At 38.9% G+C, this 15,652-nt stretch overlaps 1 protein-coding gene across 1 annotated transcript in view; it reads left to right on the forward strand.

Moving 5' to 3' along the window:
• KMO (kynurenine 3-monooxygenase) overlaps positions 1–15,652 on the forward strand; it is a 37,810-nt gene that overhangs the window by 14,371 nt on the left and 7,787 nt on the right. Inside the window, 7 exon segments of the mRNA XM_047076472.1 lie at positions 594–681; positions 2,036–2,201; positions 6,106–6,177; positions 7,003–7,124; positions 8,603–8,750; positions 10,673–10,730; positions 12,975–13,057. Of these exon segments, the coding sequence (XP_046932428.1) occupies positions 594–681; positions 2,036–2,201; positions 6,106–6,177; positions 7,003–7,124; positions 8,603–8,750; positions 10,673–10,730; positions 12,975–13,057 (737 nt within the window).

Genomic DNA, 15,652 nt, shown 5'->3' on the forward strand with positions numbered 1-15,652 from the left:
TTCATTAATTTCTATAGATTGCTAACAGGCAAAATAAAAAAAAAAGCACCAGAATACTTTGATTCTATTTATTGAGAAGTTTTAGATCTTGTTACTCATTTTTTCCCTCAGTGTTCCAGTGTTTGATTACAAAAAAGAATTAGTATCAAAATCTATATCTGTGACTTGACTCAGAAGTCTAGAGAACTACTAGAAAGAGATATAGAATGAGGCATAGCATGAGAAGAGGAGTTTGGCTGAGTATTTCTAATCACAAAATCCGAAACTAGAGGCAAATTTTAAAATATGTGATGCCTGCTTCTTTTCCAGGGTGACAACCATCACAGTAACGTAAGAATTTGCATAATGGAATTAGTTGTATTTTTTTAGATGAGGATAGTTGATTTGTATTCATCTCTTTTACTACCAAATTATCCTAGAACATTTGCCAAATAGTTGTCAAATTACCACTTTGTGCTAATTCATTATTACAGTCTTAAGAATAAACATCTCTATCATTACTGTTCTCAGGAAATAATAACAATTTCAATTTCATTAAGTGAAATAAGAATTGGAATTTCATTTCCATTTGCTCATTTTCTTTGTCTCCTCAGCTGTTGAGAAATACCCCAATGCAAAGGTGCACTTTGGCCACCGGCTGTTGAAATGTAATCCTGAGGAAGGAGGGATCACAGTGCTTGGGTAATCAGTGGTCTTGACTGCAGAGGTGAAGGGTTAGAGCAGTGAACTGTATCTGTAAACTTTGTTCTTTGGCTTCTTTGAAAGATTTAAATGATTACTAAAAGGGACTCAAAGAAACATCAAAAACCAGCCTTTGGATGACTTCTAAATACCAACACAAGTGATTCTTCTTGATTCTCGTGCGGGCTCAGCATCCTACCATGTTCCACACTGGTAGCCACACTCTTCAAATGCTCTCTGCCCTGTGTTCCCTCTCCTCTTTCTGGAAACTACTTGCCTCTCCTTGGCTGCCTCTATGTCCTCTAAAGTTGCTAGCTCCATGTCCCATCCTTGGGACATGTCATGGATTCCCAGTCCACTCAACCACCACTTAAAAATTCCCTTTGCTAAAATGAACCTCCCTAGCCCATGCCTCTGTCTCCCCTCTCAATCCTTCTTTCAGTACTGATCCATGTTAATGTTCTGTTAAACACCTTCACAAGCACCGCTTGCCATGCTTTCAAACATATCTTAAAACTTGACCATCTATTTCTCTCCAAGCATGTCCAGTCCTGACCTCCTTAATGCCGTTAATAATTAGAATCATTCTTGGTGTGCCCTTTTCCTTACTTTCTCTCATTAAATCTATGACCCTGCCCCATCTTTCTTACTCCCTGGTTGGGTTCAGAGCCTATGTCTTTCTTCTGAGGCCTAAGGTCCCTGGGTTCTCACACTTGCACACCCAGGCTACTGCAATCACCTTGTCCTCTCCTTGTCCCCTCCCCCCTGCACTCTGCCTCCAGTTCAATACCTCCAGTGCCAAATAAGTTTTCCTAAATTACCACTCTTCATTCACCATCCCCTCAATGAAAAAAGTTATTTTCTCTTTTGCCAGAAGAATGTATTTAAACCTTTTGTCTTAACATTAAAAATTCTCTTCTTCTCCTCCCTCTTTCCTTCCCCATATTGTACTCTTTTCTTGAGCTTGTCTTCCAATATCCTCCACTCACGCTAAACACACTGTTCCTGGCAACTCCTGTGCCATCTCTGCCCTGGTCCATCCCTTCCCTCACTCTGCTTTCTTCTCAAGACTCTCCCTTTGTGCAGGGGACTCAAGCCTTAGTCACATTTCAGTGGCCTGGCACGTCCTTATTAATTGGTGTAGTGGTGTTACTCTCATTCTCATGAACAACACCACCATAGAGATGAGGGTTGTCATCTTTACTCTGTATCTATCAACTCTAAGCTCAAAATCAGATATGTACAAGTGAGGAGTGGCCCCCTTGAGTTGCTACTTTTTATATCCAACAAGAGGAACAGCATCATTTTTACCACTAGATTATTTTTTTTTTGGATGGTTCATTTTATTTTTCAGATCTGACAAAGTTCCCAAAGATGCCACTTATGACCTCATTGTAGGATGTGATGGAGCCTACTCAACTGTCAGAACTCACCTCATGAAGAAACCACGCTTTGATTACAGCCAGCAGTACATTCCTCATGGGTACATGGAGCTGACGATTCCACCCAAGAATGGGGATGTAAGTCCTTTCCCTTCTTTGGCTCCTTCCCATAGCCCTCCTGCCCCTTGGACTAGTGAAGATGCATATTCTAGTGCACTTGTTCTCAATAGCATATTTGGATGAGTTCTGAGGTCTGCTATAGTCCTTTGCAAAGAATAATAAGTTGGGTGTACAAGTATCCCTTTAATATAATTTTGGGGATCCTGGATGGCTCAGTCAGTTAAGCATCTGACTCTTGCTTTTGGCCCAGCTCATGATCTCATAGTTTGTGGGTTCGAGCCCCTCATTGAGCTCTGTGCTGACAATCTGGAGCCTGCTTGGGATTCTGTCTCCCTCTCTCTCTGCCCCTCCCCTGCTTGCATTCTCTCTCTCTCTCTCAAAAATAAATAAATAAACATAAAAAAAAAATAACATCACTTCTCTCCCTTGCCGTCAAGATATGTTTTCTTGAGTGGTCAGGAAAGAAGAGGAATTACAGCTACCCTACTGGGAACACAGAGGGAATTTGTCTGACATAATAATGTCATTTTTTCTATTTTTTCTTGGTAGAAAAAAAGTGGGTCAGGAATCACTCTGTACACTGACAATCCAGAGTTCCTATACTCATGATTATACCAAGTAATGATTATTAAATAAAATGAATAGCAAGCTAATGCAAAGAGATTTTCATTGCATGTTTTCTCATTTCCTGGTTCCCAGGTTAAAACCTATGGGGCTTGAGGCAAATACATCATAGCTATGTTTTATATTATCGTAGCAAATAAATGTAGAATCTTATTAAGGGAGGTTAAAATACCAACAGAAGCAATAAGGATATTGGCTTATAGGTAAAGATAAGTAAATAGCACTAATTTAAATTTGAGTTACATAAAGAACATCTATTTTTAAGGTATTTTTAAGATGTAATTTATCCTATCTGAAATTCACACGTCTATAACATAGCTAGTCAATTTGTGATAGTGCTATTATATACCAGGTATATACCAAATTGTATGAGTCAGTCAAATCTATAATATATCACTAAATCATTGTTTTCCTAGTTCTTCCTTCTGGTCAGAAAAGTATTTAGTAATTCTTAAGTGCTATTTTTACATTTTTCAGGTGAACTTTGTTCTCATGGCCCAGGATCTGATAATTCTGGTTTACAAGATAATAGGATTCTGTTAAAAATTGTCCCAGACTAGGGGCCCCTGGGTGGCTCAGTCAGTCGAGCTTCTGACTTTGGCTCAGGTCACGATCTCACGGTCTTGGAGTTCAAGCCCCGTGTCGGGCTCTGTGCCGACAGCTCAGAGCCTGGAGCCTGCTTCAGATTCTGTGTCTCCCTCTCTCTCTGACCCTCCCCCATTCATACTCTGTCTCTTTCTGTCTCAAAAATAAACATTTAAAAAAAATTGTCCCAGACTTGAGTGGAATCAGGCCTTTTAATGTAGATTTAAGATAGCCATTTATTTTCTAGCTGTTCATATTTAATAGTGATAATTATTGGTTAACAAAAACTCACTGCTTTTAATTTAATTTTCTTTAAATTTAAATCCAAATTAGTTAGCATAAAACTCTCTGCTTTTAAATAAGAAATACCGTTTTGACATAGCAATGGGACCCAGGCATGGGAGCATTTTAATATGTCCTCAAAATAATCTCAGGAAAACTAACTTCCTTTCCTCCCTCCCTTCCTCCTTCCTTCCTTCCTTCCTTCCTTCCTTCCTTCCTTCCATCCTTCCTTCCTTCCATCTGTCTCTATCTCTGTCTCTCTGTCCTGCCCCTTTTAACGTAACAGACTCTTTCTTTAATGTAACAGACTCTTCATCTCTGAGGACTGTAGAGTGGGGGAGAAAGATTGGGTGAGGGACGATACTGGGTGAACATTGAGGGAGTGCTTTTGAGAATTTAATGGGAGGCTCATCTCAAAGCTGCTTTTGCACAGCAAGTCCCTGTTTTGCTCAGACTTCATGTTTGGAGAGACTTGTGGTGAGCGCCCAGTGGGGTTACGGGAGCCTGACTTTGGAACTGCTCTTGGATAAAGATATCTATTGAGAGCATGACTTGGTAATAAAGAAGCTGAAATTATAAGGGATTATTGTATAGCCATGAAATATGTGTGAACATCAAAATCTTCTTGGTATCATAGTTGCCACATCAAAAACAATGTACAAATCACTATACATGCCAATGGTGAGGACAGGGGGTACATATTGTCTCCCAAACTTTTTCATCAGCCATTTTAACGATTACTAATGCAGTAAATGATAAATCAATTTCAACTGCCATTTCTCCACTCTTCCTTATCTTTTGGAGTTCTAAAAGGTCGTAGAAGTGGTCAAAAGATAGCAAGAGGGAAAAGCAATGATGTGTGCCTCATCCAGACTGGTCTCCTTATTCACACTTCCTAAATTCCTTCCCTGAAACACTGTTCATTTCTGCCGCCTCTGCTTTGCTCAGCAAGTTTACCCCCGCCCAGAAGCCACTGTCCTTCTCTTCTTATCCAATCAATGAATCCTTCCACACTTTTAACCACTTCAACCCCACAGATGTCTTACCTGCCCAGCTTTTATTTCCTATACTGCTACCTCAGCATCTGCCTATTCACCTGTGCCATAACCTGAGGCCAGACAGTTATGTACTCACTCATTTCTGTGTCTGTGTGTTGAGCTTTCTCTGAGCCTCTGAGATCAAAAGCCAGGAAGAAAGACACGAATAACTCCAACAGTGTGAAAATGCTGGCTAGGAGCCTAGGCTGTGCTTTATGTGTTTTTACCATGTAAGAGACACACATGGCAGGTGCTCCCCAACCTTTGTAAAAAGTAATGCAAACTCAGAATGGTTGGAAATTGATTGCATGTTCTTATGTATATCATACCCCCGGGAATCTCCAGAATTTAGGTCGGTAGATATGTCCAAGCAATCAAAACTCACTCAGGCTCTTACTGGGTTGTCACGGGGTCACTAAAGAGAGCAGATTTCTTTCTATTTTTTATGCTGTAGGAAAGAAGTGATAAGAGGCTTGTTTGTAAAATTTTATTTTTCCCATGAAATGTAAACTTAGGACCTTTCCATTATACAAATAAGTCCTCAAGTGAGGTGAAAAATAAAGTATAAAGATATTACACACATATATGTGTACATATACATATATAGTTTGTATATACATATATAGTATGTACGTATATATATGTATGTGTATAGGTGTGTTTTTGTGTGTGTGCATGGAAATAGAACATCTCACAGTATGTTCTTAATTCTTTTTTTTTTTAATTTTTTTTTCAACTTTTTATTTATTTTTGGGACAGAGAGAGACAGAGCATGAACGGGGGAGGGGCAGAGAGAGAGGGAGACACAGAATCGGAAACAGGCTCCAGGCTCCGAGCCATCAGCCCAGAGCCTGACGCGGGGCTCGAACTCACAGACCGCGAGATCGTGACCTGGCTGAAGTCGGACGCCCAACCGACTGCGCCACCCAGGCGCCCCATCTTAATTCTTGATTATATCTGGTATCAATTATATCTGATACCACCTAAGTTATATGAGTTTGTAAAGTCAGGGCAGAAAACATTTTTAAGACCATTTCTACTTTATTTATTTATTTTTTTATGTTTAGTTTTTTGAGACAGAGTGTGAGTGGGGGAGGGGCAGAGAGACAGGAGGACAGAGAATCCGAAGCAGGCTCTACTGACAGTAGAGAGCCTGATGTGGGGCTTGAACTGAGGAACAGTGAGATCATGACTTGAGCTGAAGTTGGACGCTCAGCTGACACCACCCAGGTGCCTCGCCAGTTTCTACTTTAAATAACAGTAGATGTGCTTATCATCATGTGTATGATACTATTTGAGTTGCTATGGAAACAATTATAACATAAGCAGAAACAGTTTTATAGATGTGCTGCATTAATGCCCTAATCAAACATAAATATACTTTTTCCCTACAGTATGCCATGGAACCTAATTATCTGCATATTTGGCCTAGAAATACCTTTATGATGATTGCACTTCCTAACACGGTAATACAGAATTTGCCAATATAATTTTACATCTATAATTAATGTTTTTCACTACATACTTTCGTATTTTGCATGTATGCCTAAATTCTTCTGTACTTAGCATGTGTATACCTAACATTATTGTTTAGTCTCTTCAGTGATTACATCATTGCAACTTTGGGGTTCTTGAGGAAAAACCTGAAGGAATTCCAATTATTTATAGTGGAAAGGAGATTTAATATATATAAATGATAAGCGATAGATTGTGGATGGTGGTGCCTGTCATCTCTCTCAAGACGGTGTACGAGGCAATGGTGTGCAAATAAAGTCAAAGAGATTCGGGTTCTACATGAGACAGGACTTCCAGTCTTTGAGGTCTCTGGGACATTGGAATATACATTGTCAAAAAAGAGCACGGCTGTTCTTCCATTAGACCCTAGAGACATTTTTTTTCGTTATATATCTGGCTCTGTATTTCTCTAGTTGGTCTATTTTCCCTTGGTAGCAACGCTGATGCCCAGTGCCTCTTAACACTGTTTGAAAAGGAGAGGGAGAGGGAATAAGTGGGAAGAAATTCAATCCAACCACTATTCAATCCAACCTATTAGTAACCCAAGGAGTGTAGCGTTGGCTCGGTGAAAATGGCTGAGGTTTACCATGTAGAAATTCTAATAACTGAGAAGCTGCGGAGTAGCTGGGACTTGGTGGGGCTTTTCTCTGGGAATGAGGTTTGGGAAGGACGCCTTTCCTGTCTGCCTGGACATTCCTCCCAGGTGCCCCTTGGCCACAGCAAGAACCGGAGGGTAGGGCTCCCCACGTTCTCTCACACGCTTCCTCTTCTTGCAGAACAAATCTTTCACATGTACTTTGTTCATGCCCTTTGAAGAGTTTGAAAAACTTCTAAGCAGCAGTGATGTGCTGAATTTCTTCCAGAAGTACTTTCCGGATTCCATCCCTCTAATTGGAGAGTAAGTTTCAAGATGTGCAGTTGTGCCTTTTGCTCCACTGTTTTGATTTATTCAAGGTTCAAATAAAGGTCATGCACCTTGCTTCAGTTTGGATTAAATGTGACTGATCCTGATGTGACCTGGACGGGAAGCCTGCCTTCGGTCAAAAGTCTAAGCGGGCGTTGTGCTGTGAGCAGGGATTCTGAAAACCCCATGCCATGGTCAACTTTTCCTGAGAAAAACAAGTAACCCATGTCCCCAGGCCTTTCTGCCTCCTGGGCAGGCTCTCAGGTCCCTCCCAGTTGTGCCGCAGAGCTGGGCTGTGCCTCCCTCTGCTGGTGGACACACAGGTCCAGGGCCCAGCAGATGCAAGTCTCTGGTTCCCCATGTCTTGGGGCCCTCACAGTAACATGGTAATAAATAGCAGTACCTGCCCCAAACGGTTGATGAGGCCTGGAGGAGTTCATGCCTATAAATCGTTTGGCACAGGACCTGGCTCATACAGAGCTGCCCGACTGGTAGCCAGCTTGTTAGCTGTCTGGTTTATGACCCCTGGCCCCTCTGGCCCCTGTCAGCGCCACCCACCCCACCGGCATGTCATTTGGTCTCATTCTGCTCCCACTGTCCCTCCCTTGAATCCAGTCCATTCTCTGCCTCCAGCGATGTTTTCGTGGAGGCAGCACAATGGTGCAGAAAGCAAGATTTAATGCTGCTTCTGCCCCTTACTCCCAAGCCTCAGATTTCTTATCTTTAAAACGGGCATCAGGATATCTACCTTTCGGGGCAGTCATGACAATGACATGCACTATGTAAAAGGGATGACCCACTACCAGCCCAGAGCAAGTCTGTTTAAAACTGTCAGTTTTCATCCTTAGCGACAGATTTGGTGTTCGCTGATCCCTCCTCTGATGTTGAAGAGAAATCCCCACGTGCTGCAATTTTAGTCCCTATGTTTCCTGGTTGTTTCTTCCTCTCCAAACAGACTTAAAACTCTTGAGGGTAGGAGCTGTTTTTCTACTTACAGCTGCCACAAAGCCTAGCTGGATATCAATTGTCCGCTTCCAAATACACATAAATTAGCACTTCATTTTAATCTTGGTTTTGGTTCATGTGGTTTAGTCAGATGCACAACATCTTAATTTTTCCAGAAAAAAACTAAAACACACCAGAATAGTTGAAAAATTGCATGACCTGGACACATGATAATAAAATCTCATGGCACATAACACACACATATTTCAAATTATTAAAATGCAGTCAAACCTATTCTTTTTGTATGTGATTAAGATCGTTGCAAACAAAACAGGTAAATGGAACCATGAGATTTCAGGAACTAGGAGAAACGTCGGTTTCTCCATTTCTTGTGTTCTTCCTGGCATTTTTTTGTGTGTTTCTCAATAAAATGCAACGGTAATGACGTCAGTCCATCTGAAAGAATCACGCAGGGTTTAATACCCAATCTAACATAACGGTTATGTTCTGATTGTTTTCCTCTTAAGGCAAGCCCTAGTACAAGATTTCTTTCTGTTGCCGGCCCAACCCATGATATCCGTGAAGTGTTCTTCTTTTCACATTAAATCACACTGTGTGCTGATGGGGGACGCGGCTCATGCCATAGTGCCCTTTTTTGGACAAGGAATGAATGCAGTAAGTCCTTTCTCCCAAAGTAAGTCTCTGACATTTTCCTGGGTCAGTCTCAACTGAAAAATCTTAGCTAAGAACCATGTCTGTGACTATCCTCACCTAATCTCTGACAAAACAATCAATTCCACAACCCTGCCAACGGTTTAGATTGATCACTCACTATAGTCAAGCCTTGGATTGCTTGATCCAGTAATTTCATGCAGGAAAGAGCATAAAGCTTAACATGGTTTCTATGCAGTTAGAAAATGTATTGATAGCTTGAAATTTGAGAACTCGCCTGTCAGCAATTCATGACTTAATTGAAAATTTTTTTTCTAGAGATTATGCCTAAGTATATAAATGTTAGGCTCAAAAAAGAAAAGAGCCCAAACTGTCTTTTGTTTTCTCCACTTTTTCTTTCCAAATGAAAGGAAAATGCATTTGACAGAGTTGAATAAAACTACGAGGGATTCCTGAGTGGCTCAGCCAATTAAGCATCCAACTCTTGATTTCAGCTCAGGTCATGATCTCACATTTTGTGAGTTTGAGGCCCGCATCAGGCTCTATGCTGAAATCGAGGAGCCGCCTTGAGATTCCCTCTCTCTCTCTCTCTCTCTCTCTTTCTCTCCCTCTCTGTCTTGTTCTCTTCTTCTGTGCCTCTCCCCACTTTTGCATGCGCTTTCTTTCTCCTCTCTCTCTCTCAAATACATAAATAAACATTTAAAAAAATTTAAACAAATAAAACTATGACACAGATTTGATGTTGAATACTATTGCTTTCATGGAAGTTTCTAAAAAATATTTCAGGAAAGAAATAGTGCTCAAGTATTAAACATTAATTTCAAGGAATCCTAAAATGATTATCTAGACAGACAATTATTTTGTGTATGTGTGTTTGATAACTATAGCTTTATAATCACAGTCTTCTATTGTTTCGGTGATTGAGATATATTTCAAGTATAAGTAGGCTATAAATCTAATCAATTATAGTTTTCCACAAAGTAGTGGCAAACATTTTGTTTTATAAAAACATAAGAACATACCAATTTTAGTAAGCTGGATAAGGGCCCAGGCTCCGGCAGTATGAGGCCCAATTCAAATCCTGTCTCCAGGATTTATTGCACTATATTCTTGCACAACTAACTTAACTACTTTCTTGTCTGTAAAATTTGGTTTTCAATAGTGCCTATATCATAGAGATTCTTGTGGAATAAATGAATTAATTAAGTAAAAAATGTAAAAGTGTTATTATTTCAGCCTATATGAAATTTTACATCTCTAAATTCCTGCAGCATTAATAGTCTATATAGCTGATAAGTATCTTTATCTGCTTCAGATGTAATTTCTATAATTGATGTGAAATTTTTTTTAATATTTACATATTTTTATATTGTCCGTAAAACTATCATTTGAATTCCTAGAAAGCAGGAAATCTATCTTTTGATTTTCTTCTCTCCACTTCGTTTAGCGTACAACCTTATTAGGGTTAATTTTCTGGACTTCTTGACATTGGAAGTTTACTTTAATCTTGGCTTAAGGGAACTAAATTAATATGTGGGTTCTATCCTGTCATTAATTGCTCTAAATGTGAGTCTTAAAGACCTGATTAGTTTAAATGTGCCTCGAATATTCATGGTAGAGCAATATAATTATTCTTGCTTCTTAAAGAAGCAATGGACTCCTTCAAAATTACGTGAGTAATTTAAAATTTTGGTCAAATTCCACATCATTGTAATCAATATGCACCAGGCAAAGACAATCCATCAAGCATGAAGTTGATGGTCTTTTATAATTGTAATTTAATGCCAAGTGTGACTAAGCAGCTGTTGTGTGCAGGTTGAAGGTAAACATCCTATGAATTATACTCACTGACGGAAAGTCTATTCTAATTGCTCAGAAGCTTTCGTTATTTCCAGATGATCTTTTTCCATTTTTCCTTATTTCAGGGCTTTGAAGACTGCCTGGTATTTGATGAGTTAATGGATAAATTCAATAATGACCTTAGTAAGTAAAATTTTTCAAATGGACATGGACTAGCCCTATTGATTAATTGTGGACCTATTTTTGACCCTGGATGATCACAAACCCTTGATACATATTTCCTGTTCAGGATTATAATTTTTCTATTACCAGCCTATGCCACTGTTGCCCATGTCCAGACAAGGAACACCCAGAGAAACAGGGAAACAGTTTCTTTTAAAGTCTGTACATGGAGGCCTGTGCAAGTGATCCCCACAAACAACATAAAAGCTCCCAAGACCAACGTTTGGCCAAGATATGCTCCTTGTTCTCCCTTTCCATGAGGAGACCCGAACCTGCACCTCTTACAGCCTGCCCCAGAAACACTTTTAGGAGTTCCAGCACTTTCTTGCATGTTGCCTTATCAAGATGGCAGCTTCTACTTCTATTTGCCTTTGGTTAAAGCCGATTCCACCAAATATATTGATGTGACTGAGACTGATGTCTAAAATTTTTACATGTAATGTTGAAATTAAATTAAATGTACACCATTTCATCTGTAAAAGAAGTTACAAACAATAGCCCGAGACCTGGATAACTTTTACTGCATCTCAGAATCACATGGTCTCAAAGGCTGCCTCCGAATTTAAACCTGTTTCAGGTAAGGGATAGATCCAGAGAACTGGCTTTCAACCTACCTCCAGATTCCTGTCCTGACTTTCCAACTTATTAGCTGTGAGACCTTTGGAAAGTCATTCCAGCTTTTTAAAGTCTCGGGTTTTCTTTTTTTTTTTTTTTTTCCATCTGTAAAGTGGGGACAATAATACCAACTTCAGAGAGATGGGAAGATGAAATAAAATGATTTGTGTAAAGCTTTAAAAATAAAATCCTGGCACAAAATGAGCTCACAGTAAATATTTGCTATGGTGTTATGGGAAGTCCTTGGGCACTGGTGTCTGGATCTGAAGACACTAGAGGGTCCAGGGTAAAGTTCTTCCAGTTTTCTGCCTTCCTTGTTCAGTCATCTTGCTCAGATGTTCTGCATCCAGAGGCATTTATTTTCTTACCTCCCTTATCAGCCCTGGTGTCATTGGTCTGCATACGACAGGGCTGATAGAGGGGATGGAGGGTTCCTATGTCAGAACATACTGTCAACACTGGTTTTGGTTACTGCAGAACAAGGATCAAACAGTACTGATTATGACAATGATACTCATAACTGGCATTACTGGACATTTCATATGTGTTGGGTATTTTGCTATGTTTTTTAATCCATTTCCTCATATGGTCTCCATGGAAAACATGGGGCAGGGGTACTATTCTTGTTCCTTTCTTACAAGTTTAAGCTTAGAGATGGTGAAGTGACTTGCCCTAAGTCATAGAGCTACAAGTGGTAAAGCTGGGACTGGCAACCAAGTTCTCTGACTTTTGAAATGGCATCCTTAATAGCTAGCGTTGATTGGCCATGTGGGAGTTATATTAGTCATTAATTTATCAAATATTTATTCAGTATTTACCATTTACCACGTTAAGATTTCAGACATGAGGAAAATAGGAGGCCTCCTCCGGGAGATCACAGAAAAATGATGGAGCTGATGGTTAGCTGATAAGGTCGCTTAGGCGCAATGAAACAAATGTGCATGGGGTAGCAAGAAAGGACAAAAAGGAGAGTAGCAGATTCTAAGCAGGTCTGGGGTGGTCACTGACAGTCATTTCTATGAACTGCTGTCCATTCTTAAATTTTTTTTTCAATGTTTTTTATTTATTTTTGGGACAGAGAGAGACAGAGCATGAACGGGGGAGGGGCAGAGAGAGAGGGAGACACAGAATTGGAAACAGGCTCCAGGCTCCGAGCCATCAGCCCAGAGCCTGACGCGGGGCTCGAACTCACGGACCGCGAGATCGTGACCTGGCTGAAGTCGGATGCTTTACCGACTGCGCCACCCAGGCGCCCCTGAACTGCTGTCCATTCTTAAAATAAAAAAAATAATGATTTGGTAACCAACAAATATATTATGTTAACTTCATCGTAAGTTTTATTTAATCACAATAGGTAACGCCTATTACTATGAATGTGTTACTATTCAGTATTCATAGATTATTGGTCATTCAGCCTGATCATCCAATGTTCTAAAAGATTAGAGAGAACAATGGTAGAGTACACACCATTTAATTTGATCGGTGTAGAGGCCAGCACATTCTTACAGACGATAGTGGAATAGATGTATTATTCAACTTGGTTGAATGTATTTCAAATTGGTTGGATGTATTATTCAACTTGGCTCCTAGGTGTGTGTCTTCCTGAATATTCAAGATTGAGAATTCCAGACGACCATGCAATCTCAGACCTGTCCATGTACAATTACATAGAGGTGAGTGAGGAGGTTGGGCTCCATTCCATGTTAAGTGTACTCTTATACATAGAATTGTTGAATCACTGTATTGTATACCTGAGACTAATGTAACACTGTATGTTAATTATACTAGAATTAAATTTTTAAATTTTTTAAAAGAATAGACTATTTGTTAGAATATCAGTGAATGATCTCATCATGTTAAGTGAACTCTTAATGCCCTTCACCTATTTCACCCATCCCCCCCCCCCACCTCCCCTCTGGTAACCATCTGTTTTTTGTCTGTAGTTAAGAGTATGTTTTTTGTATCCTTTTTTCTTTGTTTTGTTGCTTAAATTCCACATATGAGTGACATCATATGGTGTTTGTCTTTCTCTGACTGACTTGTTTCACTTAGCATAATACTGCCTAGCCCAATCCATGTCTTTGCAAACGGCAAGATTTCATTCTTTTTTATGGCTGAGTAATATTCCATAGTATATAGATACCACCTCTTCTTTATTCATTCATCAGTTGATGGACACTTGGGCTGCTTCCATAATTTGGCTATTGTAAATGATGCTTCAATAAACATAAGGGCACATATATCTTTTTGAATTAGTGTTTTCATATTCTTGGATAATCCCAGTAGTAGAATTATTCATTCATATGGTAATTCAATTTTTAATTTTTTGAAAAACCTTCATACAGTCTTCCACAGTGGCTGCACCAGTTTGCATTCCCACCAACAGTGCATGATGGTACTTTTTTCTCCACATCCTTCTCAACACTTGTTGTTTCTGTGTTTTTGATTTGAGCCATTCTGACAGGTGTGAAGTGATATCTCATTGTGGTTTTGCTTTGCATTTTCCTGATGATGGGTGATATTGAGCATCTTTTCATGTGTCTGTTAGCCATCTGCATGTCTTCTTTGGAGAAATGTCTATTCATGTCTTCTGCCCATATTTAATTGGATTGATTATTTATTTATTTATTTATTGGTGTTGAGGTATATATTCTTATATTTTGGATACTAACCCTTTATCAAATATGTCAAATATGTCAAATATTTTCTCCCATTTAGTAGGTTGTCTTTTAGTTTTATTGATTGTTTCCTTTGCTGTGCAGAAGCTTTTCATTTTGATGTAGTCTCAATAGTTTATTTTTGCTTTTGTTTCCTTTACCTCAGAAGACCTATCTAGAAAAATGTTGCTAAGGCCAATGTCAGAGAAATTACTGTCTGTGCTCTCTTCTAGGAGTTTAATGGTTTCAGGTCTCACATTTAGCTCTTTAATCCATTTTGAGTTTATTTCTGTGTATGGTGTAAGAAAGTGGTCCAGTTTACTTCTTTTGAAGAGAGCTGAGCAGTTTTCCCGACACCATTTGTTGAAGAGACTGTTTTCCCCCTTTGTGTATTCTTGACTCCTTTGTCAAAGGTAAATTGGCCATATAATTGTGGATTTAGTTTTGAGCTTCCCATTCTGATCCATTGATCTATGTGTCATTTTTGTGTCAGTACCATACTGGTTTCATTACTATAGCTTTGAATTATATCTTGAAATCTTGGATTGTGATACATCCAGTTTTATTCTTCTTTTTCAAGATTGTTTTGGCTATTTGGGGTCTTTTGTGGTTCCATAAAAATTTTAAGATTGTTTGTTCTAGTTATGTGGAAAATGCTGTTGGTATTTTGATAGGTACTGCATTAAATGTGTAAATTGCTTGGGGTAGTATGGACATTTTAACAATATTTGTTCTTCCAATCCATGAGCATGGAATATCTTTCCATTTGTTATGTCGTCTTCAGTTTCTTTCATCAATGTTTATACTTTTCAGGGTATAGGTGTTTCACCTCCTTGGTTAAGTTTATTTCTGGGTATTTTATGATTTTTGGTGAAATTGTAAGTGGGAATGTTTTCTAACTTTCTCTTTCTTCTACTTCATTATTAGTGTATAGAAATTCAATGGATTTCTGTATATTAATTTTGTATCATGCAACCTGACCAAATTCATTTATCAGTTCTAGTAGATTTTTGGTGAAGTCTTCAGAGTTTTTTATATATAGTATAAAGTCATCTGCACTTAGTGAAAGGTTTACTTCTTCCTTACCAATTTGGATGTTTTTTTATTTTTCTTATCTGATGCTGTAGCTAAGGACTTCCAGTACTATGTTGAATGAAAGTGATAAGAGTGGACATCCTTGTCTTGCCCCTGATCTTAGGGGAAAAGCTCTCAGTTTTTCACCATTGACTTGGATTTTTCATATATGGCCCTAATTATGTTGAGGAATGTTACTTTTATACCTACTTTGTTGATGGTTTTTATCATGAACAGATATACTTTGTCAAATGCTTTTTTCTGCATCTATGGAAATGATTATATGGCTTTTATCTTTTCCCTTATTGATATGATGTATCACGTTGATTGATTTGTGAATATTAAGCCACCCTTGCAACCAAAGAATATATCCCATTTGATTGTGATGAAGGATTTTTTAATGTACTGTTGGATTCAGTTTGCAAGTATTTTGTTGAGGATTTTTGCATCTATGTTCATCAAGAATATAGGCCTATAGTTCTCTTTTTTTAGTGGAGTCTTTATCTGGTTTTGGTACGAGGGTAATGCTGGCCTCAT

This window comes from Lynx rufus, unplaced genomic scaffold (assembly GCF_022079265.1).
Source record: "Lynx rufus isolate CCGP_SWC_20201006 ecotype Redwood Valley unplaced genomic scaffold, mLynRuf1.p SCAF_15, whole genome shotgun sequence".
Taxonomy (NCBI): Eukaryota; Metazoa; Chordata; class Mammalia; order Carnivora; family Felidae; genus Lynx; species Lynx rufus.